Here is a 26,493-nt window from a genome sequence, read left to right as displayed (position 1 = left end):
TGCGGCGGCGCGGTGCGGACTCTCCCCAGGCTGCTCGGGCGCCGCCCTGTCCCAGCCTCCTCTGCGGGTAAACAGACATGGCCGGCGAGAGAGACCCGCAGGACGCTGCGCACAACATGGGCAACCACCTGCCGCTCCTCCCTGGTAACCTCCCGGGGCTGGTATCCGGCGGCGGGACGGGGCGAGGCTCGAGCCTTGAGCGGCGCGGCAGGGCTCGGGAGACGGGCGGTGGGGGGGGGGGGGGGCACCGAGGCCTGCCGGGGCGCCCCGGAAAGGCGAAAGCACGTCAGGCCTCTGGCCGGAGACCGGGTCCGAGCGCATCTCTCTCACGCCGGGTCGCCCCAAGCTGTGGGCGAGGGTTTTTGAATTGGGGAGGGGTCTGCTCCCAAGAACAGAGACCCTCCCCTCTCTGTCCATTGTGTGTCCAGAACTTGGCTCCAAGGAAGCGGTTTAAAACTGAGGGGGAAAGAGGGAGGGGATATGGGGGACCCCGGCAGGTTAACAGCCGTTATTTTCTGGACTTCTTCCGTTTACTAAGAGTGACAGCTAACAAGTATTAAGCACTTACCATTTCAGGGGTCCTACAGTAAGCGCTTTGCATACATCTCTGGTTTAATCCTCCCCGCATAACTTTTCTGATTCCGATTTGGTAGGTGAAAAATGGACTAGTGGATTAGTTCAGTGACTTGCCCAAGGTGACACAGTTGCAGAGCCGGAACTGCAGTTCTAGTCCTTCAGTCAGCATAGCCTCTGTCGCTTAACCACTTCACTGCCAAGGCAGTATTGGTATGTTTTTCTCAAGGTTTGTAGCTCAAGCAGGTAGTAGAATATGTTCGATAGAGACTTAGGAGTGTGATCTTATATTCAGTTTTCTTTTTTCCATTGTACTTTACAAAAATTTAGACCTTGGCTTTATATTAGAATCCTGGGCGGGGAAAAAAAAGTGTATGAATTCATTGTACAAATTTGTCGTGGAAGGCTATAGAAGTGATGCTTTTTAAGAGGTTACCAGACAAACTGGGTCTGTTAGGTGAGTTCCTTCACCTCGTGCAGGTTAGATGTTGTGCAGTTGAAAATAGGTATGATACACAGTCTGGTACTTGAGGAGGTTTATAATCTCTATGAGGCAAAAGGTAGTTGATTTAGGACCTGATAAATTAATGCTGTTATTGTCCTTAAGAGGGATTGAGGTAAAGCACTGTGAAATGGATCTGGAGACATCCAGAAGCATACACTTAGGATGGGGTTGTGGAAGAGAAGGCCTAGGCTGTGGTAGGTTGAGTCTAATTTGTTGAGGAAGCTTGAGTCTTCTTGCCAGTGGGTTGAGGCTTTTTTCTGTGGGTTGCCAAGAAACAATAGTGGGTTACGGGGAGTTGCCCAAGGAAGGCTTTTCTTGGAGGATTAATTTTCCCCTGGGAGTTGTGTGAATTGAAGGAGAAGACTGAATGCATGCCCACCATTTAGAAGGGACCTTTTATGTAAAAATAAACCAGAGTCAGAGTCAGTGGTTGTTCCTGAAGCCAACCTAACTGAATTGACATGAAGGTAAGTGTGTCAGCCTTTGACTGAAGAGCTGAGCTGTTTATTTCAGAGACATCAGCCCCACTCTGAATCTGCCAGATCCACTCTTTCAGGGAGGTTACTGATGTTCTGTCGGCATTCATGCGGTGCTCCCCCATGAGATGAGTCATCAGGCTTCACCCTGGTAGTTCCGAACACAGTGTGTGTTTTGTTGAAAAGAATCAGGAGTGAGGGGTTGTCTGGGTGACTCAGTTGGTTAAGCAACTTGATTTCTGCTTGGGTCATGATCTCAGGGTCCTGGGATCTAGCCCCCGCATCAGCTGCACACTCAGAGGGGAGTCTGCTTGAAGATTCTCTTCCTCTTCCCCCTCCACGCTCCCATGTGCACATTCTCTCTCTCAAATTAATAATTTAAAAATAAAAAAAAAGAAAAAAAGAATCAGGAGTGAGAAGTCCCAGAGAGGTTGTAGATATAATAAAGCTTTCTAAATCATATGAGTTTTATTTGTAAAGAAACAATGGATTACCCATAAGTCTATGTAGTATGAGTTTTGAGGAGCAACACTCTGTAAATGCTAAGGAAATAGTTTAATATTTAAGATGCATAGAATCCATCTTGGCCAAAGGAAACATTAATAAATAGCCGAATACAGGGAAGTGGGTTTTGGCCATATTTATGAGAAAGGCGACTGTATATAAGGAAATTGATAGAGATTCTTTTTTTTTTTTTTTTTACTTTTGGTGAAGATCCTGTTTTTAGCAAAAATATGTATGAAGTGTTAGACAGCTGGCCAACCATTTAAATATAAGTTGAAATAATTGTGTTACTCTTTTTGACCAATCCCTGTATCTAGGAATTCCTGAGAATTAATAGAAAGTCTAAGGCAATTACTACATTGAAAAACATTTTTTTTTCCTTGTCAGGAACCTAGCTGGAAGTAACTTGATTTAAATAGTGACATACACAAAAGAAAATGACAGTTTTGTAATGACATTTTACCTGTTTAGAAGTGTATTTGGGGCATGTAAAAGTATAGGAAATATGAGGTAAAAAATGAGATTCAGTTTTTCTAGGCCAGGATTTCTTAACCGCAACACGTTAGATTTGGGGAGCTGGAAAATTCTTTGTTGTGAGGCCCGATGCAATCCTTATAAGATGTTTAGCAGCATCTCTGGGCTCTGCCCACTAGATGCCAGTAGGGCTCTCCTAGTTGTGACATTCAAATATATTTCCAGACATTTCCAAATATCCCTTGAGGGGCAAAATCTCCCCTGGTTGAGAACTGCTGATCTAGGGTAGGAATTTTACCCGCAGCTGGCGTTAACAGCACAGATTCCCATTTAGTATAATAGCACCTGTTTTTCTAACTTTCTATTACTAATAACATCAAGGTTTTAAAGTAGATTGGCTTAGTTTTCATAATTTAAAAATTATGTTTGGGGAGAGTTTTCTAAGGTACTACTTTAAAATATGTTTTAAGTTCCATGTGAGCTTTTTTTTTTTTTAATTTAAAATTCAAAACAAAATTGGAATGAAAATGATTACTACATTTCATTTTTTAATAGTACAGTGACAGCCAAGGAGGTGATGTCCCTGCTATGAGAATATTTTTGCTGGGTAGTAATGTTAACTTTTCTGTTTTAATTAAAGGGCTTTCCTTCCTTCCTTCCTTCGCTCCTTCCCTCCCTCCTTCATTCCTGTCTTCTGTAAAAACTCTTAAAATTAAGAGTTTGAAAGAAGCTTAGAGATTCTCTTGTTCCTGGCTGTCATTTTTCACATGTGGAAACTAAGGCATAATCAGGTGAAATGAATTGTCTAAGTAAGGAGTCTAAGTTAGTTACTACTGGCAAGAGGGAAGAAACAAATCTCGCACACTGAAGAATTTAAATACTTATGTAGATACTTCCTTTTCAAGGAGACGGGAACATAGTCCCTCACCTCTTAAGTGTGAGTTGTGCTGTGTAATTGTCTTCCAGAGAGTACAAAGGAGGAAAAGAGTAACTTTACAGTAGAGAAACCGGACAAAGAATACCTCAGGGGGGTGATTATGGTCAACATCAGCAGTGATAAGTCATATTGATAGTATGCACCCTTGATACGAACCCCTTGCGGTGTTCTCCCCAAGGTATTTAACCTCAGTGTAATCATGAGAAATATATCAAATTCTAATTGAGGGACACGCTACAAAATGCCTAACTAGTACTCCTCACAAATGTGAAGGCCATTAACAATAAGGAAAGTTTGAAAATCAGCCCCAAAGAGGCTAAGGAGACATGACAGGTAAATGTCATGTGCCAACCTGGATGGGATCCAGAAGCAGAAAAAGGATAGTAGGTGAAAATAAGAAAATCCGAATAAAACGTGATTAGTTAGTAGTAATGTACCCACACTGATTGCTTAGACAAGTGTACCATACTAACAGAAGATGTTAGCTTATAGGGTAAGTGGAGGGGAGGACTACAGGAAAAGGAATTCTCTGTACTGTCTTTGCAATCTCTATGTAAATCTTGAACTATTCCAAGAAAAAAAAAAAAAAAAAGTGGTTAGTGACAGAGCCCGGCATAGACCCCAGTCTCTGGCTGCCTCTTCACAAAATGTGGAGATCACCACATGCGAGTGGTATTTAGAAGAAGCCCTCTCGTGGGCTCAGAATCCTCATGAAGGAATTATGCATTTGAAGGGGAATATCGCTTTGACATTTCCTTGCATCCATTTTTTGTTTCTCATACTCTTTTACTTTTATAGCAGAGAGTGAGGAAGAAGATGAAATTGAAATGGAAGTCGAAGACCAGGACAGCAAAGAAGCCAAAAAACCAAACGTCATAAATTTTGACACCAGTCTGCCAACATCACACACAGTATGTACTGTAACAAATCTTATACAGTAGATGCATACATAGGACAGTAGATGGAGGTTCCTTACAACAAGTGGCTGAGGTTTGCCTTATTGGATATTACTTCATATTGGGAATTGTGGATGAGGACATGGGCATTTGCCAGTAAGTACACATGCTTAACTCTAAACGTGCTAATTTTCAAGCGGTTTGATACTATGTCCTGGACAATTCTTTGAAGAATTGGCTTCCTCCGTATGTTTCTGCTAGTAATGGAGCTACTAAAGTACTCCTTACTCTCTGCACTACTTGGTACTAGGGTGTTAGTTAACATTCTAACATTTTATAGTTGTCATGTGTGATATTTGGACATAGGGAGGTTTTTTATCTTAGTCAAAGAAAAATATTTTGAACTAAAAAATGTTCTTGAATTTGTGAGACATTCCTCAAAAGATAATAGAACTTCCACTCGTAAGAATCAGAATTAGATTTTCGTGTGGGAGGCTGATGCACTGAGTTTGTTATTTAAGTAAATACTTGTGTCTGTTTATATTTCTTTTAATCTGATTTGCTCTTTAGTCTGTTGAGCTTTTATTACATGTCGAAAATGACAGTGTATATGTGTTTTCTTAAATAGTATCTGGGCGCTGATATGGAAGAATTTCATGGCAGGACCTTGCACGATGACGACAGCTGTCAGATTATTCCAGTTCTGCCACAGGTGATGATGATCCTGATCCCTGGGCAGACCTTACCTCTTCAGCTTTTTCGTCCTCAGGAAGTCAGTATGGTGCGGAATTTAATTCAGAAAGACAGAACCTTTGCAGTTCTTGCATACAGGTAAAATATTAGAATGAATTTGCCTAACACATTCTCTCTCATGTAGAGCCACAGCAGACAGAGGTCAGTGATAAAGCCAAACCTGACTTATTTTGCATGCACAGAAGACTAGATAAGGATGTGAGGTAAGAAATTTTGATGAAAAGATTGAAAGTGCAAGTTGGACTATTTTTACTGTTCTTATTACCATTTAGATCAGACATTTACTGTAACACACAAGCTTTCTGATATTTGAAATTTAATCACTTCTGTCTAATGAAAATTTCTGTAATCTTATTTTCAAGCACTCTCATTATTTAAAGAGAAAGAGGGCTTTGACATTTTAATGTACAAAGGAGTAACTTGTTCTTTTCTCTGTCTCTCGGAATTCATAAGTTGTCCCGTTATAGACCAGTGGCAAACTGGTATTGCAGGTATTCTGTGGCAACCAAAGGAAATCAGTGGTAGAGGCAGGAAATGAATGCGGGGATTTCCCACCCAACTACAATGCTGCTAATATTAAGCAGCAGCAATGATGGTCTACTGAAGTAAAAGAATGTCTCCTTTGGAAAATGACATTAAACCCCTGTCAGTCTTAGATCATTTTCAATGACTAGAGAGACCTATTATTTTCCTAAAGAGCTCTAATTGTAATTCCTTTTTTTGTTGTTGTTGTTTTTTGCTCTCATTGTAATACTGAAGCCTTCCGTGTCTGCATTCCTCATGTGATTTCAAAATAAAATGATAATAGCTTTGCAGTAAGGGCTAAATGCTGTAACTTTTTTATCATGTTAAATTTAAATTTAAACTTTTTTGCCACCTTTGCATATTTAAAAATTAAATGTTCAAAATTATTTCCTTTTAAAATTTATCTTGGAAGTAATATACAGGAGAGGGAAGCACAGTTTGGAACAACAGCAGAGATATATGCCTATCGAGAAGAACAGGATTTCGGAATTGAGATAGTGAAAGTGAAAGCAATTGGAAGACAAAGGTTCAAAGTCCTTGAGCTAAGAACACAGTCAGATGGGTAAGAAATAACATGGATCTTAAAGCTGTGTGTACATCATTAAATCAGGTGGTTTTCTTATATTTTTTTTCTATTGTACTGATCCTTAACATTCTGTAACTTTGAATTAGTTGTTCTCTTTCCTTTGAAGGTATAGCCTGGTGGTTTCCATCTTGGCTATGCATCAGAACCACTTAGGAAGTTTTAAAACTATACAAGCTTGGGTTTCGTTCTCATCTCCCTTCCCTACAGAGTGGTTTAACCTTGGGTGAGGCTGTAGCGTCTTTTTTTCATGATTTCCAGGTGATTCTCATGACCCTCCAGGTTTGAGAATAGTCATGTAAACCCAAAGTGCATTGTCTTTGGGGATAGGGCCTCTTTGGGATTGAAGACCTCTCTTCAGAGTGGAGAGGCCACAAGCTTCTGAGCTCTCTCTGTGCTCACCGGGGCAACTGTGGTGGTTGCAGTATTCCTGTGATACTTGAAAACCACACCAGTTGCACCTGCCAGCTGTTCTATCTGAACTGTAGAAGCCATTTGCAGTTAGCACCCATCTCTGGTGTGAATTTTACATCACCCACGAATGTATTAACATATAATAAGTGGTCAGTAAATGCTTGTTGTCTCTGTGCCTTATAAAGTTTGGAAATTCTCTGAGTATGTTTTTTTAACAGTTATTGTGGTATGGTTCTCATGGCTCAAGCTTTTAAAGTATCACTAACCTTATAAAAAAAAAGAAAAAAAAATCCAGTTCATCTTTCTTTATCCTTTTAAAAACAAAGCAAAACAAAATAAGCATTTGTCCAGATAATTGATGTTACCTCTTGAGGGAGTGGTTCTCAACTCTGGCACATAAGAATCACCTGTGATATGTTATAAGGGTACAGATTCTTGGGATTCACCCAGTCCTAGTGAATTGGTCTCTTTACAGCGAAACTGAAAATGTTACCTGACCTCTGTGTTGAACAGATAATATCCTCTGAACACGTGGAACTTCAGAAGTGTTGTCTTGTTCACATGGTGGACATTTACAAATATCACTGAATTATGGAAGTATAATGGACAATAAAGCAACCTTTTGGGGCTAGAGAAAGCATAGAAAAATGAGGGATGAGATGCCAGAGCCCTCAGTGGTACCGCCAGAACATTCCCAGTGCAGACTCTTGTGGTGTTAATACACTGTACTATCATTATAGGATTGTATATCAGTCTCCATCAGTAGATGAGCTGCCTGTATGTTCTACACTTAGAACCATAAATGCTAGGTGAATGAATGAAACGGTGTGCTCCTGGGGGCTCTGCATTGTGATAATTAGCAAGCTGTTTTGTTACTGCAGATTTTACTAACAGTTCCATATTTAAAGTATTTCTTATACTCCTACTTAGAAAATTTTTATTATTTGTGGGTACTATATTATAGGAACCATAAAAGAAAAATGACTTGGGAGAAAAGTATGTTTGTGAGGCTTTCTTCACTTTTGATTGTGAAGAAACTTTTCAACACAAGATGGCAGTAGACCATTAACTCTGAAAACAGGTCAAAGACTATGTTTGACTCTAATGAAGATAAACATGAAACTGATAGGGTTAGACAAGATTCGGCTTGGGAACATTCTCTTTATTATTCCATAGACCCACTGCTAAGACCTCTCACAGAGGTGAGTCTTTCTTACTATAAAAGGCTTCCCTAGAGTGGGATTTCTCTGCTTTGCCCCTCTGGCTTGTAACTCCCTTTAGTAGAAATGGTGAGATGGAGATAATATAGGGCATTTTCCTCTTTTTCCAAATAAGACAACTAAGTACTAGAGAGAGGAAGTGATTTGCCCAAATTCATGCAGCTAGTAAGCAACAGTTGGTTGATTCTAGGTCCCCTGACTTCCAAACTTACACTCCTCTTACTCTACTTGAACTCCCTCCATAGCACCTTGAAACTCAAGCCAGTTTCCTTTTCTCCAGTCAAGTAGTAGATAATAGTCACATCTCTTTTATGTAAATGACCCTTCATTTAAAAACTGTATAGCACTGCCTTCTGGCCTCTTCTGAGTTAGGAGTCTTTATTTCTTTGGCATTTTCTGAACACATGGAAGGTTTTGTTTGTTTGTTTGTTTGTTTGTTTTGAAAAGTTAATGAAAAAGTAGAAGTGTGTCATTGAATCACCATAGAACCCTTCAAAAATTCCTGAGGATTCCTTAGCATGTGGAGAGAAGGAGATTAATACCCTGTTGGGAATTACAGGACAAGTTCTCTTACCTGTCATACCAAAACCAATAATCAGTAATTATCTGAATTACTAGAACTGTCTGAACCTAATTTGAAAGCAGTTTTTATTGCTCAGCTTTATTCATTAAAGCCATTTTATTTAAGTCAATATTTCATTGGTTTTTTTATATTACTTACATAAATTATGTAACTATAATCACAAAGCAACTGCTATAAACAGATTGTAAAGAAAGAAAAGTAGGTTTATTTAAAACAGAACCCACCAGGTGGGAGAACGAGTACGTATGTGCAGCAGACCCTGGGCATGTCTAGCAAAAGCAGTGGAGAATGTTGCTCAGTCCTGCAAGGCAGTTGGGACAGCAGACTAATCAGTAAAAGGATCAGAAAGCCGATCTTTCAGTAACATTGATATTTTTATCATAATACAATAAAATCTTACATGATAGTTGAGTTAAACATCATTCATGATTTAGTTGCTGATGACCTTCAGGAAGACTCAGATTTCTAAACACTTCTGTAGAATGGCACACACTTTTGTTTTTAAAAATAAGATTATTTGTGTTCATGTGACAGCTGAAGAAAGAGAATTTTTTTTGTTTTTAATGACCTCTAATAATATGAGAATAATTTGAATATAGTTTGAACATGTTTGGGTTTTTTTTTTTTAAAGATTTTCAGAAGTCATGCATACATAAATTTGAGCTTGCAGGAGGGAAATAAAGTTAGTGGAACGAGTCTAACCAAGTTAGCCATTTTCATTTAATAAATAAGTAGAAGTATCAAAATTTCACTCCTAACTTTTTGTGGGTCAAGGCAGTGATTAATATGAAAAACCACTTGAGAATTTCTAAACATAATTAATAATGAAGCAGAAACTGTAATACATTGAACTTTGTCAGTCTGATAGTGATTTGTTCCAGCATTCGAATGTACTAATATATTCTGCATTTTAAGAGCCGTACTCTAGGAGAAATGCTTCAAAAGAAAATAGCTCATAGGTACAGTCTTCCTGTTGGCATTTGTTCATGATGAGATGTTTGTGGGTATGATATTCTCAAGTAGTCTGGAAATGGTGACTTCACTCTCATGGGAGTTTAAGTAATTTTTAGGTAAGAAAAAATAATATGCATATTTTGATTCTTTGCGTTTTCAGGTTAAATGTTTGAGGAGGAGAAAAAAGAATGCACATATCAGTACAGGGTACATGTAATTCTGTAGTCTTATTTTAACTATCCATATAAGTGGGTTCTTGATTTTCTATTCCTTTCTCTACCTATTCTTCCAGTTAGATTAGACTTAGGAGAAGGGACAGGTGTAAAAGCCAGGCAGCAGATGGGGATCTGGGATGGGGTGTAGGGTATTTAAGAATGTCTAAGAAACTAATTTAGAAGTATCAAGCAGTAGTAGATGGTTGTAATTTGATTTTTTAAATTTCATTAGTAGACTCTATATTTATCTGAAATATACAAATCTCCCTTTACATTTCACAGGGAGATTGAAAATCTATGCTTTAGGTTATTTTGATTTTAACATTGGTATAATTTCTGGAATAAAGTATTTCTGAAGATTCTTGCATCTTAACATCAGTATCCTATGGATATGTTTAAAAAAGAAAACTGAAAATCTTAGTATTTAAAATTACCCATAATGTTTAGAAACTTAATAGTTTGAGTTAGTTTATTTTAAAAATGAACACCATGCTTGGTTCTCTTTATTTTAGAATCCAGCAAGCTAAAGTGCAAATTCTTCCTGAATGTGTGTTGCCTTCAACCATGTCTGCAGTTCAGTTAGAATCCCTCAATAAATGCCAGATATTTCCTTCAAAACCTGTCTCATGGGAAGACCAGTATTCATGTAAATGGTGGCAGAAATACCAGAAGGTGAGAAACTTTTTATGCATCTTCAAAAAATGAAGACAGGTTGCTTTTTTCCTGTATTTAAGAAAGGAACACAAACAGCTCTCATGATTCATTCCCCAGACACCTTCTGTGATAATACTCTAGCTGCATTTGATCAAAGCTGGAGCTTCTGAAAATTTCATGGGCAGCCATTTATGTAAAAGCAGTTTGCAAAAATAGTAGAATGTCACAGTTCTGTAAGGTGTTCTTGCTGCTATGCCTATCAGTTGTATATTAATTAATAGTTTGTGATTTTTAGTTCTGGAAAAACCTCTTACTAAATCTCTTACCATCAGATCAGATGTTTGGCTCTTGAATTACAAACACATTGTCTTAAAAAAAGAGTTTCAAGTAGCACATAGTAGTCATGTGTTTGAATTTTTCTGGACTTCTGAAAGAAAAGCTTTTTAGCTATCTGTTTATACATTGTGGTTGACACCACAAAAGTTGGCTTGAGACTTTGTGCTCTGTTAAAGCATTGGTTGTTTCGGCATTAGTTCTTACACATATCCTTTTGGCTAGATCACGCTAGAAAATAATTGATGAAGCCTGTTTCTACTCATTTTTGAGATGTATCAATTTTGAGTATACAATTCCTGCCTAAAGGAAATGACTATCCATTTTTAAATTTAGGAAGTACAGGTTCTTTAAGGTTTATCTTTTTAAAATATGGAGATAATTTCTATTTTAACCTGAAAAATTGTGCACTAATCACCCCTATTCTTTGTCAAGTCATGCAGGTTTTAATTGTGAGTAAATTACCGTAGGATCCTGATTTAATATCAGTATAGACAATTGAAGAAGGAGTATTCTGCACTAGTCCATGTACCACCACTTTTAATGTTCTTGAGGTCGAGTTCGCCTAGTTTTCAGAGTGGGCCTTGTGAGAATGGCTTCTTGGCAGGCAGCAGGCTCATAACCAGGTGTCTGTAGGCTTCTTGATCTTGTTATTCTATTTCTCAGTTGGACAATTAGAGACATGGTTTTCTGTGTTTTAACAAGTGTTTCTAGAAAGAATCTAATAAATGTTTAGATTGCTTAAGGATTCCCATGCCACCTTAACACTAATATTTTTGAAGATTTAAGAAATACTGCCTTAAGTTTGCAGGCAACTTTTGTATAGTTAGGCAGTCCTTCTTTTTTCAAACCTGATAGAGACATAGTTTACCCCTGTTTTAGTTTAATGGTAGAACAGTGGAAGATTTTGTCATCGTGGTCATTTTAAATATCACTTGAAATAAGTATGTCAGAGTCAGCTCTGAGGTACATGGGCTCCAAGGAAGTAGCTTTGGAATTTATTAAGTTGTTTAATGCCTAATAGTGTGTTCAGCACCGGGTGCTGATGTGATGTTATGTGGCAAGGAAACTGCATCAAGATGCTGCCTATTTTTATCATATTTAGATAGTTGCATGTTTCAACCATGAACTTGTTTTTTAGGAGATATCAAATGTTTTGATTTGTATCATTCTTCTGCACGAAGATTGATTGTTAAAAATTAACCATGAAAAAATCCTAATTTTTCTTTGTAAAGTGGTAAGCGGTAGGGTGTGACGGACATTCATTCCTGGCTTAAGTGTTCCGTGCTGGCTGTGTGTCCTTGTCTGTGGGATCTTGCCATCTTAACCCTGAACATGATGAGTTAAACAAATAAGACTGCTTTTTTATTCTAATTTTTGTATGAATTACTGATTGACTTGCTGTCCTGTGGCTAAAGCACCTTAGCTTGTTCACAGTAAATTCCAAATTAGGCCTTGGCAGCAGGGCTGCCACTGGCTTACCATAGGCAAAGAGAGCCAGACATGAAAAGACCAAGGAAGCATGTTTGTTTGGAACCAGGTCTTATTTCAATAATAATAATAATAATAATTCTTCTAGACCCTCAAACATTAGCACTGGGTTACTTTCATGTTCAGAGTTGCCAAGGACTAAACAGAAGATGCTAAGGAAGAAGAGAGGCATAAAAAGTTTTAGGTTTAGGAAATACAGTTCCTTCATCCTGTGTGTATTGCAGATTGTTAAATGTGTTCCCTTGCTTAAAATTTGAGTAAAGTTTGTTAGGTTCTGAAATTTGGCTCTAGATCACTAGGCAAGAAAAATTGCTTTATCTGTTTTGGACTGCAGATGGCCTAAAAAACTGTTCTCCACCCTGAGCCACTCACAAAGTGAAGGGAAAGGGGATGGTAGGTGTCCTTGGTGTCCACATGTGCTGGTCCTGTCTCTGGTTTGGCTTACCGCACTGTTAGCCAGGTGCTAACGTACCACAGGACTAGATCGCATAATATCGCTTGTCTTTAGATGGATCTAAGGCTCAATCCACTCCTCTCTTCATAGAGTTTATTCACATCTGCTCCATACTACCCACCAGCATCCTAAGCAGTGCATCCGTTTGTCTTCCATGTCTGAGAAGTAGGTAGTCAGAATTGGAAGATGCTCGTGTGGTTCTTAGCCAACCCAAACTTACCAAATTGCCCTACCTTTTTAGCAGAAATGATATTTCGAGGGTCTCAGAGTGTGGCCTTCCTGATGTATATTCAGTGAACCTTGAAACTGCACACACTTCTCCACATTTGCCACTGAGAACTGCACCTCCCAAATGACAAAGAATTAAGCTTCCGCAGGTATTCCTGTGTCATCGTCCACTTTAGCGGGGCAGCATCAAAGAAGATGTCCCTAATCCCTAAGGAGTTCAGCCAGGATAATCAGGGAACACTCTTCCAGAGTTCATTTCCATCTGGAAATGTTCCTTGTTCTGTGATTTGATCTTTGAAACTAATGTTTACTTATTTCCTATCTCAGTGCCTTTCACCCCTCCTTGGGTTTTTGTAGTGGGGTACTCAGTGAGGAAGCTTTTCTTTAACCTACTCGGGAGCATGACGTATTAAGTACACTCCCTCCTTACCCAGACTATCTCTTCATTCCTTTATTACAGCCGTACTGCGTTCATCAGAAAAGAGCTGACTGTGAAATGTAAAAAACTGAAATGTGGAAACAAATTAAGAAAGTGTTTGATGCTCTTCTTTCCAGTCTTGCTGAATTTATAAACCATGCTCATATGGAACAGGGAAGAACTGAACACTGACTTATTCCCAAGGGCAAAGCCCTCCAGTGCAGGGTCACACATTGGTTTCTAAGTCTGCCATACTTTCTCTGTGAAGACACAGATATTCTCATTTTGTTCCGTTTTCTTATGTGAAAAATACACTGTCCCAGGCCTGTTCTTTCTTATAGGAGATTTTCTGTATTGGCTTTTGGAACACAACTTCCTTGTTACTGCCAGAGCTGCAGTGTTCTCTGGTGTGGCTGCACTAGCCTGTGTCTAACCAGTCCCCAAAGATGACCGTGTACACTGACCATTCGTACACGTAAATATGTATGATAAATTTTGAGACATGGGATTATTGGAGGACGGGGAAGCTGCATTTGTAATTTGGACAGGTATTTTCAGACTGCCTTACTAAAGAGGTTTCCCCTAAGTGTACCCTTGTATCAGCTTCACAGACAGTGTAGTATTCAACTTAATTTTTGATGATCTGATAAGTAAAATACAGAATCTTCTTGGAGATTTAATATGAATTTCTTTGGATATGAATGAGGTGTAACATTTTGTGTTGAATGGCAATTTGTATTTTCTTTACTAAGAAGCATCTGTTCATTGTATTTGTCCTTTGTAGATTTTTAGTTCATCATATGTCAGGAAACTTACCCTTTGGCTGTACCTAATAGGTTTCAAACATTTTCCCTGGTTTGTGACTTGTCTTTGGCATATTTTAGAAAGGTTTTTTTTTTTTTTGTCCTTACATAGTTGAATTTACCTTTGTTAATGCCTCTGTATTCTGAATTATATCTAGAAATTACTTCCCCAGAGGAATCTTATTAAAAAAAAATACTAAAAATGCAATCTTTTACTTTTGATTGTTGATTTCACTGCTCTTAATGAAATCAAAACTTATAAGCTTTTATCCATCTATGGTTTATCCGACTATGAATTCAGTTCTGTTTTTTTTGTTTTTTGTTTTTTGTTTTTACCTGATGGCTCCCTATTGACCTGTCAGCATTTTCTGAAAAGGTCGTAATTTCCTTCACTGCTATGACCGATGTCATGTAGACCAAATTCATGATTCTTCATTTTCTTCTGCTTTGTTGTTAGTCTCCATAATACTGTTACAGCCATTGACAATTTATAATTTTTGTAAATATAAATATAACTGGTAACCCCCTTGCTAGTCTTCTCTTTTTTCAAGGTGTTGCTGGCTGTTGCTTTGCCTTTTCATAGGAACTTAAGAATTTGTTTTTGTCTTGTCCCAGAATAATAACAGGGGCAGTAAAACAGTAACATCCATACCTATTTTTATAGTAAAGAAGAAAAAAGTCTTGAAATTTGGGCTCTGCGCGGTCAAGGACTTCCGTGGACAGATTTGTGATTTCCCAGGCGTCCATCTTATCCTTGTAGTTGTGTATCTGCCTTGAGGAGTTTAGAACTCTCAAAGCAGGAAAGAGCATATCCTTCTCTTCCCCTTTTTTCATTCAAGTAGGAATTTGGTAAATGAAGGAAGGAAAAAAAAATAGTAGCTTTTGAATTACTTGGATAGATTGTTTTCATTATTTACATTGCTGATCGTGATGGGATTTAATACAATAAATGACCACCTTTGGTCACTGTGTATATCAGTGATGATGATTTACTATTCATGTTTAGCCTTTTACATTACTCTTCCAATTTCATTGTACTTCGACCATTTAAGAAGAGTTTCACGTTTTTTAAATATTCTACATTATTGGAAGACAAAGGTGGAGCTATAGTTATGAAGTTTAAAAATGGAAGAATGTGATGAATTTCCTTCAGGTAACATATTTCATTTTAAGGGGCTTTCTGCCTTCTTTCAGTAGTAAATCCTGTTCCCAGAGTGACTATATCTTCTCTAGAGAATCAGTCAGTGGTCATTTTTAAGCACCTAACTTTTGGGCTGGTATTAAAACCTTTTTGAGGTATAGCCCTTTTAAGAAGTCAGTCATGGTGTTGATATATGTGAAGAATGCCGATAAATTGCTAGAATTTACCATTGCTATTACCCAGATACAAGACAGGAGCCTCTGCTTATTGTGTCGGAAGTCTAAATTGGACTTGAAATTGGAGATATTGAAATGGCCTAAATTTGGGCATTATTTGCTGTATATAAGCTAGCTGGTCTTTTTTGGTATACTTCTCTTCAGTTATGGGTTGTTTTTTTTTTTCCCCTGATGGCTCCCTATTTTCCTGTTAGCATTTTCTGAAAAGGTCGTAATTTCCTTCACTGCTATGACCGGATGTCATGTAGACCAAATTCATGATTCTTCATTTTCTTCTGCTTTGTTGTTAGTCTCCATAATACTGATGTAAAGTTGACTGTATAAAACACATCACAAATATGAAGGATAAATGTATTTAATTGATCTATGATTAGAACTTTAGAGTCTGTCACGATAATCCTGATAAAGAATTTTAATGGCCTTCTCACTGTAAAAAGGTACAGAACTGAGACACCTGTGTTGCAGGTTGGTCACATTCACCAAGCACGCATGGGCAGTAGGGCATGTGGTTACCATCCTGACCCACTGCTCTGCTCTCAGTAGACTAGCTGGCCATGCTCTCTGGTCACCTTATGTTCTCATGGGAAGGAATGTTTATAGATGAATAAATTGGTTTGGCTCCTATCTTGATATGAGTGCCAAATAAAATTATATGTTTTTGTATTATAAAAATGATCATTCTCCCATCATTCTAAGTGTAGGTTAATAACTGAACGGGGAGTGTGCAGTGTGTGTCAGCCAGCCACACTGAAGCTTTGTTGGATTTTTGTCATATTGTAATTCTGAGTATACCACCAGAAAGTAAGCTTCTCTGCACTAAGTATATGCTCCACAGGGGAAGAATTTTAGTCTTTGTTGTAATCCCTGGTTTACCCCAAATGCCTGACACATACTGGGCGCTTAAAGTGTTTTTTGAATATTTGAATAATGGTTAGTCATACTCCCTGGATGCACAGTCTAGCAGCCCCCATTTATGAGCTGTGACCCTGGGAAAGTTTTACCATCCTTCTGTGCCTCTGCTTCCCTATCTTTGGAACGTGGATGATAATGCTACCAAACTAGAGAACTTTTGTAAGACACATACGGACATAGACGCCTCTGTTAGGGTTGCCTGCTAGGCTGCTTTAGTGTTTTTATTTTGTGTTTTTATTCTGTAGTATTTATTTGTACGGTGACCAAAATCCTTAGTCTTAACTTTTTTTGGCTTAAACATAAAGAACTGATTGGAGAGTAACTTAAGTGTCTTATGTTCTCGCTCCTCTGGCTTAAATTACTTTTCAAACACGTACTTGGAGGCCATCCCAGACCTATCTTTTGGTAGCTTCAAATACAAGGATTATATTGAACCAAAAATTCATCTCATTAAAGAATCCTTTGATTCATGAGCCTTGAAAAACAAGTCTATCCTCATCCATTTAAGTATTTCCCTAAGATATTTTAAAATAATTATCATGTCCCCTTGAGAGGCAGCTCCAAACTGAACATCTGTAGAGCAAACTCTTGACCTCCTCCTAGCATCCTGGCCCCTGACAATGGAGTTTCCCATTTCTGACTGTCAGAGAAGGGGAACATTATTGTCTCATCTTAGATTCTGGACTTCTTCAAGCACAGGATTGCAGAAGAGAGTAGGATAGGAGCTCTGCAGCACAAAGGTTAGTTCATAACTATCAGCTAAGTCCCAAGTCTTTCCTACATGCATCGTGTACCTTCCTCATTTCACATCCATTTGGTCTTGCGAGTACAAGCATAGGATCTCCCTTTCATTTTGTTAAGTCTTACAAGCTTGCTTTGCTTGTCTTACTGTGGGACAGTCTGTGTTGAGCCACCTTCCTCCTTTCCTACCCACTTTTCCTGTGTCATACCCAGTGTTAGTTAACAGTCTACAAAAGTATGAATATCTGTACCTCTGTAGGTTTTATTTTCTTTATGGAGAAAGATGTAATCTTTCTTTATTCTCCTCAGGTTTCATAGGCCTTGCTTGATCAGGTGCAGTATATCCTCTCCTGTATACAGACACAACAATGTACTACATTGTTCCTTGACATTTAGGTTGTCTCCAGTTTGTTGCTGTTAACAGCACTACTGCAGTGTATTCTCCCAATCATATTTTTGTGTCCTATAAAATACCTTGTTATCCAGACTTTCTTGGTAGGTTATACATTTATTTTTCCAAATGAACTTTAACTTATGCTTCTTAATTCCAATCATGTTGATATTATATTGAATATAAACTCTGAGGACTGACATCTTAGTGATTATTGAGCCTTCTCATCAAATTAGAAATTCTACTGAAATTTAAGTATAATTCACATTTTTCTATGGATTTAGGCCCACTCTCATTTGGATTCCAAAATGCAACAATTGGAAGACACACACAGTGCTTTTCCCCTTTCCTGAATTCTGTTAAATGGAGACTTAATAATGCTGAGTCTCAAGTGTATGATCATTGTTTTCTTTGAATTGCCTCATTTCTTACGTTTGCCTCTTGGTAATTCAGTTGAAAGCCATTTCAAGTTTTACACAAAGACCATTTGGATGATAATTTCACTGCACATACTGAACCAACAAATAATCAATAGTATAAAAGCAGGTAATGTGGTCGACCGAAGTATGTTTAGTCACTCTTCAAGTTCATCGTAATTTTACTAAGTTTGCTTGGCACTGAAATTTCATGAACTTTGCCAGTAAGAATGACGATTCTAGGGCGCCTGGGTGGTTCAGTGGGTTAAGCCTCTGCCTTCAGCTCAGATCATGATCTCAGGGTCCTGGGATCGAGCCCCACATCGGGCTCTCTGCTCAGCAGGGAGCCTGCTTCCCCCTCTCTCTGCCTACTTGTGATCTGTCAAATAAATAAAATCTTAGAAAACATGATTGTCAAATTTAATAGAAAACCATCAGATACAGGGTTATCTACAAAATGTTCCATATTTTTGAAAGTATAAATTTTTTTCCAGGGTCAAAATTAATTTTCAGGTATTTTTCTTTCCACTATAAGAATCTTTACAGAGTTTCTTAAGTGACTTTTTTTTTTTCTGTTTTCAGAGAAAGTTTCATTGTGCAAATTTGACTTCATGGCCTCGCTGGCTATATTCCTTATATGATGCTGTAAGTATTACTTTGTACTTTTTTCTGGGGTAAGCCTTGTCATAATTAAGGGTCATAGTCTTTCATACTCAGTGGTATCTCATTTTCAGAACTAATCCCATCTTTTACATTTAGGTAGAGCACAAAGAAATCAGATACTACTGAATTCACTTTGTCTTTAATCTGTAGGATTTTTCATTTTCCTAGTTTCTAGTGGCTTATAAATTTAGGATAGGATGAGACATTTTGGGGTCTACTAAGGATTTGAAATGTGGTGAGCAAAGGTAGATTTAGAAAATTAAAGAATCCCATAATATTATTTTGGTTTTTTTCCTATACGAAAATAGAAACTTCTTATCTCCTGATCCCCAGTTAGTCCGTCCTCTACATCCTCAAGTGTTTTGCTTCTCAAATTGTAATACTTAGGCATCACCATGCCTTTCAAAACTTAAACTGGAATTGTTCAAAGAATCTGGGTTTTAGACACAAAAGACTGTGTTTGAAGCTCTCCTATCGTTTCCTCTGTGGTTGGGGTAAATTACTTACCTAAATAATTGGATTTTTAAAATGGGAATAATGATAGTTACTGTACTTGGCACATAGTAGGACATTCAACAAATGTTAGTCATTTCCCTTAGTGAATCATCTCATGCACAGATGTGGAATCTTGCTTCAGAAGACTAAGCACTGAAGGTTGAACACTTACCGCAAGCACAACACTAAAGGAAACTACAGTTCACTCTGTCCTGCAGCAGCTTTGGGCCATTACAGATAAACAAGTACTGTTCGCATACATTTGTGAAAAGATAGTATGCACTGTTGTTTACCAAAGAGGTGCCAAGTAAGGTATGTAGGTAGCAAGTGCTCGTGAAGTTTATAGGAGCCACTGTCCCTATGAACAGTCAGAAAAGCCATCCTAGAAAGGGGGAGAAGAGAGGCCAGTTCCACACAGTTGATCAAAGAACACCTAAAGGACAGCAAGTCAGGAGCCTATGCCACTGGGAAAAGACAATGGAGGAGAGGGGCCTGGAAAGCCAATTTAGTGCTGGCCCATGAACTGGGGCTTTGGTCATCAGAGCGTAAGAAAACAGACACTTTTAAACGGGGATTCAGATTTTAGTACAGTGAGGACTTAAGTTGCTACTAATACATTAGTTTTATTTTATGAGCTGAAAATCTGGCATTAAGTTCTAAAAAGTCTGTGAACCTTATTATGGCTGCTTTTATTTTAAACAAGGAAACTTTAATGGATAGAATCAAGAAACAGCTGCGTGAATGGGATGAAAATCTAAAAGATGACTCTCTTCCTTCAAATCCAATAGGTATGCAAAGTCTACTTCCTTCCTATGGCCTTTGATGTTTTAGTAAATCATTTTTCTGTTTAATATTTTTATTCATTCTAAAAAGCATAGACATTTGTTTTGAACATTTAAAAAAATGAGTAATTAATTGTAAGAGAGTTCTTCAATTTTGTGAGCAGTCTAATCTTAAGCAGTTTACCGGCTAAGTTCAGATCACAGACACTATCAGGCATGTTCAGGGTATTAGGCCATAGACCAAATTGCAGTAAATGGGGCACATTCAAAAATTTGAGTGTCAGAACTCTCCCTGTTCTTTAAGATGGCTTTGAAAAGGACCCTAGTTCTAAGACTTATTTATCTTACGTACATATAATCTCTCTAGTTATTAGGTACAATTACTGTAGCCATTTTTCTAGTCTTGTAGCAGACTGACTTCTTTTATCATGGGTTTGATTTTCATGTTTAAAAGATCAAAAAAAAATGTTAATAAAAGAAACCCAAACTCCAGGGCACAGCTCTTTGGAGCTTGCCACTCTCACTGCAATAAACTTTCCCACCTATATTGCTCAAAATAAATAAAAGACATTTCTAAAGCCAATTATGGGAAAAGAAATTAATTTTGGAACTTCCTAAGAATATATACTCAATAGCTAGTGTATTTTAGTATTGTTTATAATTATGTCCAATACATTCTTTGGGAACTCTGTAGAGAGGGTTTATTTCAAAAAGACATTATTATATGATTCATATTTGCTTCAAATATTTAAAACTTAAAAAAACCACCATGTCTTTCAGATTTTTCTTACAGAGTAGCTGCTTGTCTTCCTATTGATGATGTATTAAGGATTCAGCTCCTTAAAATTGGCAGTGCCATCCAACGACTTCGCTGTGAACTAGATATTATGAATAAAGTGAGTAAAGTTACCATGTTCATGACACCCGTATTTTAGGCTTGATTATCTATGCGACCCAGTCGTATAGTCATGCAACTAGAAAACTAGTTGTTTACTCGTTTTACATGATTTATTTTTTTCAAGATTTTAATTATTTGAGAGAGAGTGCCCTAGAGAAAGACAGCAAGCATAAATGAGGGGGGAGAGGGGAAGCTGACTCCCCTCTGAGCAGGGAGCCCAACATGAGACTCTGTCCCAGGACCCTGAGATCATGACCTAAGCCGAAGGCAGACACTTAACCAACTGAACTACCCAGCCACCCCATTAGTTTTACATGATTTTTTTTTTTTAAGATTTTATTTATTTATTTGACAGACAGAGATCACAAGTAGGCAGAGGCAGAGAGAGAGAGGGAGAAGCAGGCTCCCTGCTGAGCAGAGAGCCCGATGCGGGGCTCGATCCCAGGACCCTGGAATCATGACCTGAGCTGAAGGCAGAGGCTTTAACCCACTGAGCCACCCAGGCACCCCAGTTTTACATGATTTAAAGGATAATTTAGATATTTCATTTGGGATCATACAGATACTTAGACTGTTTTTACATTCCTCAAACACTTCCATTTCTACACGAAGCATTTGTGCTTATAAGTGTCTATTACTTCTTGTCCTACAAAGTCAGTAGTTTAAAAGTGAGTATGTGTCAGATCTCAGAGGTTTTCTTAGTCCTACTTTAAAACTCTGTTTTTGAATGGTTGGAAGGAAAGCATGGTATTTAGAGGGAGCAATACTTTAGTTTCTTGATGGGCTTTGTAATTACATAATTAACAAGTGTGAATTTTCCCCACTAATTTTCTCTTAATTTTTTTAGTGTACATCTCTTTGCTGTAAACAATGTCAAGAAACAGAAATAACAACCAAAAATGAAATATTCAGGTGAGAAATGTTCAGTATACTTCTGAATACATTTTCCCAACTGCTCTAACAGAGTTATAGTCAAGACTGTATTTCCATTATCCATATATCTTCCTTATTAAAAACAGTCATTCAGCAAATGCTCTAAGGGAGTTTAAGAAACCCTTCCTGACTGGGTGCTCAGCAGCAGTGGTGATTTAAGATCTTATTCACAAGTAACGGGCATGGTAAAGTCAAACAAGGGGGCAATTCTTTTCTTTCCCATTCCTGCTAAATAATTTGTTTCCTTCCTAGTGATTAAGGACCTAAGATGAATGCCTCAGGTAGGATCTTCTAGGCACACATAGGGCCCTTCTGAACATGTACTGATCCTGTGTGACATAAATGTGTAAGAATTACTTTAGTACAAAATGATAATTATAAATCAGGACAGTAAGGAAACTGTTGCCTACAAAGTAATCAGTTACCCAAGGATGCCTAATAGGACCTTTTCACTGTACTTTCACTCTCAGAGACTCCTTTAGATGAGCTCCGTTTTACAGACATGTAGACTGAATGAAACTGGGCTGACTCCCAACCTCCTGTTTACATACTAAAGGTCTGATGTTACCTCATATAACCTCTAATTAGACTTTCTCCTTCCCATTTTGACTTATCTTCTACGCTGATTATCTCTTGCAGTTTATCATTGTGTGGACCGATGGCAGCTTATGTGAATCCTCACGGATATGTGCATGAGACACTGACCGTGTATAAGGCTTGCAACTTGAACCTCATAGGCCGGCCTTCTACAGAGCACAGCTGGTTTCCTGGGTAATGTGGTGGTTACTTTTGCCGCGGGTGGGGGGCCTTAATTGGACAGAGTCCTAAGCAGAGTTGTTAGAATTATAATCAAAAATAGACAATGAGATGAATACTATTTAAATGCTCTTCATTTTATGAATGGCTAGTAACAGCTACTTTGGCATACTCTCCCTAAACATAAAGTTAGAAGGTTGCCAACTGCAGTTATCCTTAAATTAACTATGCATTTAATCCAGAATTTTCATTTTTCCTTTTAGCTCATTCTGAAAACCAGCTGGCTTATAACCCAGTAAAACTGTATCTAAACCACATTCTGTAGTATTTCAGACCAGAGAGTATTTCCCAAGCAGTGACAAACAAAACAGCTGGCTTTTTTTTCTGTTTAGCCCAGTGCCCTTCAAAGTAGGAGCCTAGGACCAGCATCACCACCTGGGAAATACTTGGGGTTCTTGAAAAGAGTAAGGCTGAGGGAATTCTGGGTCATTCTTTGATTTTTGAAAGAGGCAAGCAGAGATTTGGGGGGGCACCTGAGTAGCACAGTTGGGTAAGCATCTTTTAGTTTCTGCTCAGGTCGTGATCACAGGATAGTTGAGATCAAGTCCCACGTTTGCTTAAAACACCGTCCCCCAGCCTTTCTATCTCTAAAATAAATTAAAAATAATAATTGCCATTTTGGACATAGGACCCTATCACTTGGATTGTCCAGTCTTATTTATAAGGATTAAAACTAGAATTAACTTGTTAATAAATATGTGGGAATATACCTAGGGAATGGTTTCAGTTACATGATTTGGTTTATTTTGCTAGTTATAATTTGAGTTTCTGGATGAATTTTCTGACAAAATCATACTTCAGTGAAGTAGTTCTTAGATTTTTAGATGAGAAATTCATGTATCTCTCCCTCCCACCACCTATTTAACTCACAAGAATGTATTTCTGGAGGTGGATGGTGTTTTGTAACATGACTGCAATACAAAACCACCAAGGAAAGGTACCTGCAAGTTAATCCCATATCAACAAGATTCAGTTTTTTGTCCAGTGCCAAGAAAGAAAAAAAATAAACACAGCTTAAAACCACAATCAAGTTTGTTTCAGGAAACAATGTAGAATTTAGCTCTGTCTTGTTAACAGCTTTATACAATGATAGGCTTGGGGTACAGAGATGTGTTTCCTTAGCTGATACCCTTCTTTAATTTTGTAGGTATGCTTGGACTATCGCCCAGTGTAGGATCTGTGCAAGCCATATTGGATGGAAATTTACGGCCACCAAAAAAGACATGTCACCTCAAAAATTTTGGGGTTTGACTCGATCCGCTCTGCTGCCCACTATCCCAGACACTGAAGATGAGATAAGCCCTGACAAAGTAATACTTTGCTTATAAACAAATGCAGTAGAGATAAAGTTAATATTTATTAAGTTGGTCTTGTAAAATCAGATCTGCTTTGGAAATTACTGCATTTGATGCATACCCAAGTAAAAAGCAACATTATATGGAAGGTTGCAGTTTCTTAGTCAAAAGGTATTTGAAGTTTTAAATTAAAATATACTATTGAAAGGATGAAAAACAGTCTAGAAAACTTGGTTTTTAGGAATATCTACCTTAGTACCTTGGTATCATTCTAGTCTGGCCTGCTAGGACATGAAGACCTCTCTGGAAGGGAGGAGATGGGTTTCCTGCACGAACCTCTTTGTAATTCCTCTGACACGAGGTTAGCCACTTGCTTGTGATACATGGAACCAACAGCAAATTCTTACCTGTGCTCTGACGGAAGTTCCCAAAGCCAGGGTGCCAAATACAAGGTCCTTTAATTTTCTTGAGTTTCTCTCATACTGATTTGTAAATTTTGAAAATATTAAAGAGTTAAAATATACAGTTTGAGCCCCAAAATAGTGTTCATTTCCTTACGCATTTGTTAGTGAAAAATGTAACTTATTTGCTCAGTGTTTGTCTGAACAACCTGGTTATTCTGTTCCAAATTCCAATTTGAACCTAAATTAATATGGAACAGAGATATTTATTAGAACACACCTCCCTTCTATCTGGCTAAAAAGTAACTGTATTTTGTAAGCACTCCATTCCATGTAAATTGAAAATCTGTAAGTAAAATTTAAGAGCAAACAATATTATACATCTTTGTTTAAATAATGTAAAATATATACTCACAAGCTGGTAATTTAAGCATTAAGATGAAGTTTTAGATAGATCGATTAGCCACCTACCTCTTCGCTTCTGTGTTCAAGTGTTGATTGGATCCTTGCACATTTCTGTAAATATGACGACTTCACTGCTTTACATAATTGGGGAAAGTTCAACTAATGGGGAGAAATGTAGGAGACCAAAAACAGACTGCTAAATCTCTTTTTTTAATTTATTAATATTTTCTTTTACCAAATGTGCAGTGGTTATGATTGCCTAAGCTAAAATGCTCAACCGAAGATCTCATGTTGTGTATTTATGTACAGAGGTAAGTGAAAAGCATTTCAAGAACACTGTCCATTCTGTAGGATATCCCCAAGCTGTAGGGTTTTGTAGTACTAAAAACCTTGGGTTTACAGGACTGTAACCAGTTGTTCAGACAGCCTTACACTATGCCAGCAGCACAGTCACAGAGAGGGCACACTACTTTTACTTTTGCCACCTGAAGGGTGTATTCTCACAGTGTTCTATTTTGTTTACTAACACTGGCCAATAAAATTTTCATATATATAAAAGAAATGCATTTAACACTATTTTAAAATGGTTTTATAAGTAACAAAATAAGACCTCTGAAATACCTCTCTCTCTCTGCATACTTGTATTTAGAAATACAGATTCTCTGATTTTAGTGAGACTTAAATTACTAACTTGTCCCCACAAGGGACAGAGATGCTAGGACTGGCTACACAAAAAGTAAAATCAATTATAAAATGTCAGAATGTAACAGCTGAAATAATACTTGGCACTGTACACCCCTTTACCTACTGAAAGCACTTGGGGCTCAAGATTTTAAAAAGCATACATACAAGTCTGGTCATGGATGTTTTAATGTAGGCCATATCTTTTTAATTTGTGAAAAAAATTAATGACTGAGGGTATAGAAGTGCTATTGCCATATATAAATCTGATGTATACTGTCATATACCACATAAACACATTTATCTTCCAATTCCAAAGGGAATGTTTATTAAAATAAAAGGCTCAAGTGTAACTGTCAAGCCAGTCTTTCTCAGGCCTAGTATGCCTAAAGAAATCGTTGATAACAAAGGACGATATGGACTACGTACTAAAACTTAGAGACTGCTAGAACAGTTTTGAGTGTATGAATGCCAACCACCAGGGACATACCTGGTCTTTATAATTTTATACAGGATATTTTATTAGCTACTTTAAACACAATTTTATTTTGAAATTCAAGTAAGAATTGACACTTAAAGACAATGGTAAAATAATGTAGTTATTTCAACTGCAAACATCAAACACTTCTTTCTTAAAGACAGTACTTATGAAGATCAGTAATGCGTTACCCTGGGGTAGGGGAGAGGGGACGCCTAGACAGATGAAGACAGGGGAAGCCAACTATACTATCACAGCAGGAGTTATTCCAAAAGAATCACAAGGTTCAAGGATATAAATGAGATTAAGAGGAGGTAGACTTGAGTTTACTGCCTGAAACCACAGAAGACCTCTGTTGATCTGAAAAGGTCCTCTAAGCTGGTCTAAACTGGCTTTCTTTCGCCTACATATTCAAGTCTCTTAAATCTCACAGAGAAGGAGAGAATCTAACCTTACCCCAAATTTTCTGCTATTGAGTGCCAGCTCTCATCAATTTTCACTCTTCTTTATGTAACTTAGGAGTTCATCTTTCTCCATTTGGTAGCCGCTTTTTTTCCACTGTTCTCGCAACTGCTGCAGCAGAGCCCCGATTTCTTTTCCTGAAGAAATGCCCACTTTTCTGATGTCATGCCCACTTACAGGAAATGGAGGAACGCACCACTGCTGCATCTGCTGCAGAAGACCATGCTCTCCCTGGTACTTCAGGAGCTCACATACGCGGGTGGTTGCATCAGATTCCCTAGCCTAAGAGCCAAAATCAGACATTTACTTCCAGCCACATGTTAGAATGCTTGCTATTGATCCTATCCTAAAATG

The 26,493-nt window shown here is 37.9% G+C and overlaps 2 protein-coding genes across 7 annotated transcripts in view; one reads left to right on the top strand and one right to left on the bottom strand.

Annotated features, from left to right (window-relative positions):
• Positions 1–24,235, top strand: CRBN (cereblon). 3 transcript variants are annotated; one of them, XM_059161548.1, is made up of 11 exons: positions 1–144; positions 4,268–4,380; positions 4,994–5,196; positions 6,056–6,205; positions 10,125–10,284; positions 18,413–18,475; positions 19,692–19,776; positions 20,551–20,666; positions 21,516–21,580; positions 22,241–22,372; positions 23,565–24,235. In XM_059161548.1, the coding sequence occupies exons 1-11, from the start codon at positions 78–80 to the stop codon at positions 23,743–23,745; spliced, it is 1,335 nt and encodes a 444-aa protein (XP_059017531.1). In that variant the 5' UTR covers positions 1–77; the 3' UTR covers positions 23,746–24,235. The 3 variants fall into 3 exon arrangements, with proteins under 3 accessions (XP_059017531.1, XP_059017533.1, XP_059017532.1); XM_059161549.1 differs by having other exon boundaries at positions 29–144; positions 4,271–4,380; XM_059161550.1 differs by lacking the exon at positions 6,056–6,205.
• Positions 1–26,493, bottom strand: part of TRNT1 (tRNA nucleotidyl transferase 1) — a 48,217-nt gene that overhangs the window by 3,757 nt on the left and 17,967 nt on the right. For 3 of the 4 annotated variants that reach the window (XR_009350765.1, XR_009350766.1, XR_009350767.1), the window contains exon 8: positions 569–26,421. Coding sequence is in view for 1 of the 4 variants with exons in the window: in XM_059161551.1 (XP_059017534.1) it covers positions 26,167–26,421 (255 nt within the window). In the remaining 3 variants the exon portion in view is untranslated. Of the gene's footprint in view, positions 1–568; positions 26,422–26,493 lie in introns of those variants that run through there. The other variant, XM_059161551.1, reaches the window with a different exon arrangement.

Source organism: Mustela lutreola, chromosome 2, assembly GCF_030435805.1.
Source record: "Mustela lutreola isolate mMusLut2 chromosome 2, mMusLut2.pri, whole genome shotgun sequence".
NCBI lineage: Eukaryota > Metazoa > Chordata > Mammalia > Carnivora > Mustelidae > Mustela > Mustela lutreola.
The sequence above is the reverse complement of the archived record's forward strand: the minus strand, read 5'-3'. Positions and strand labels throughout refer to the sequence as shown.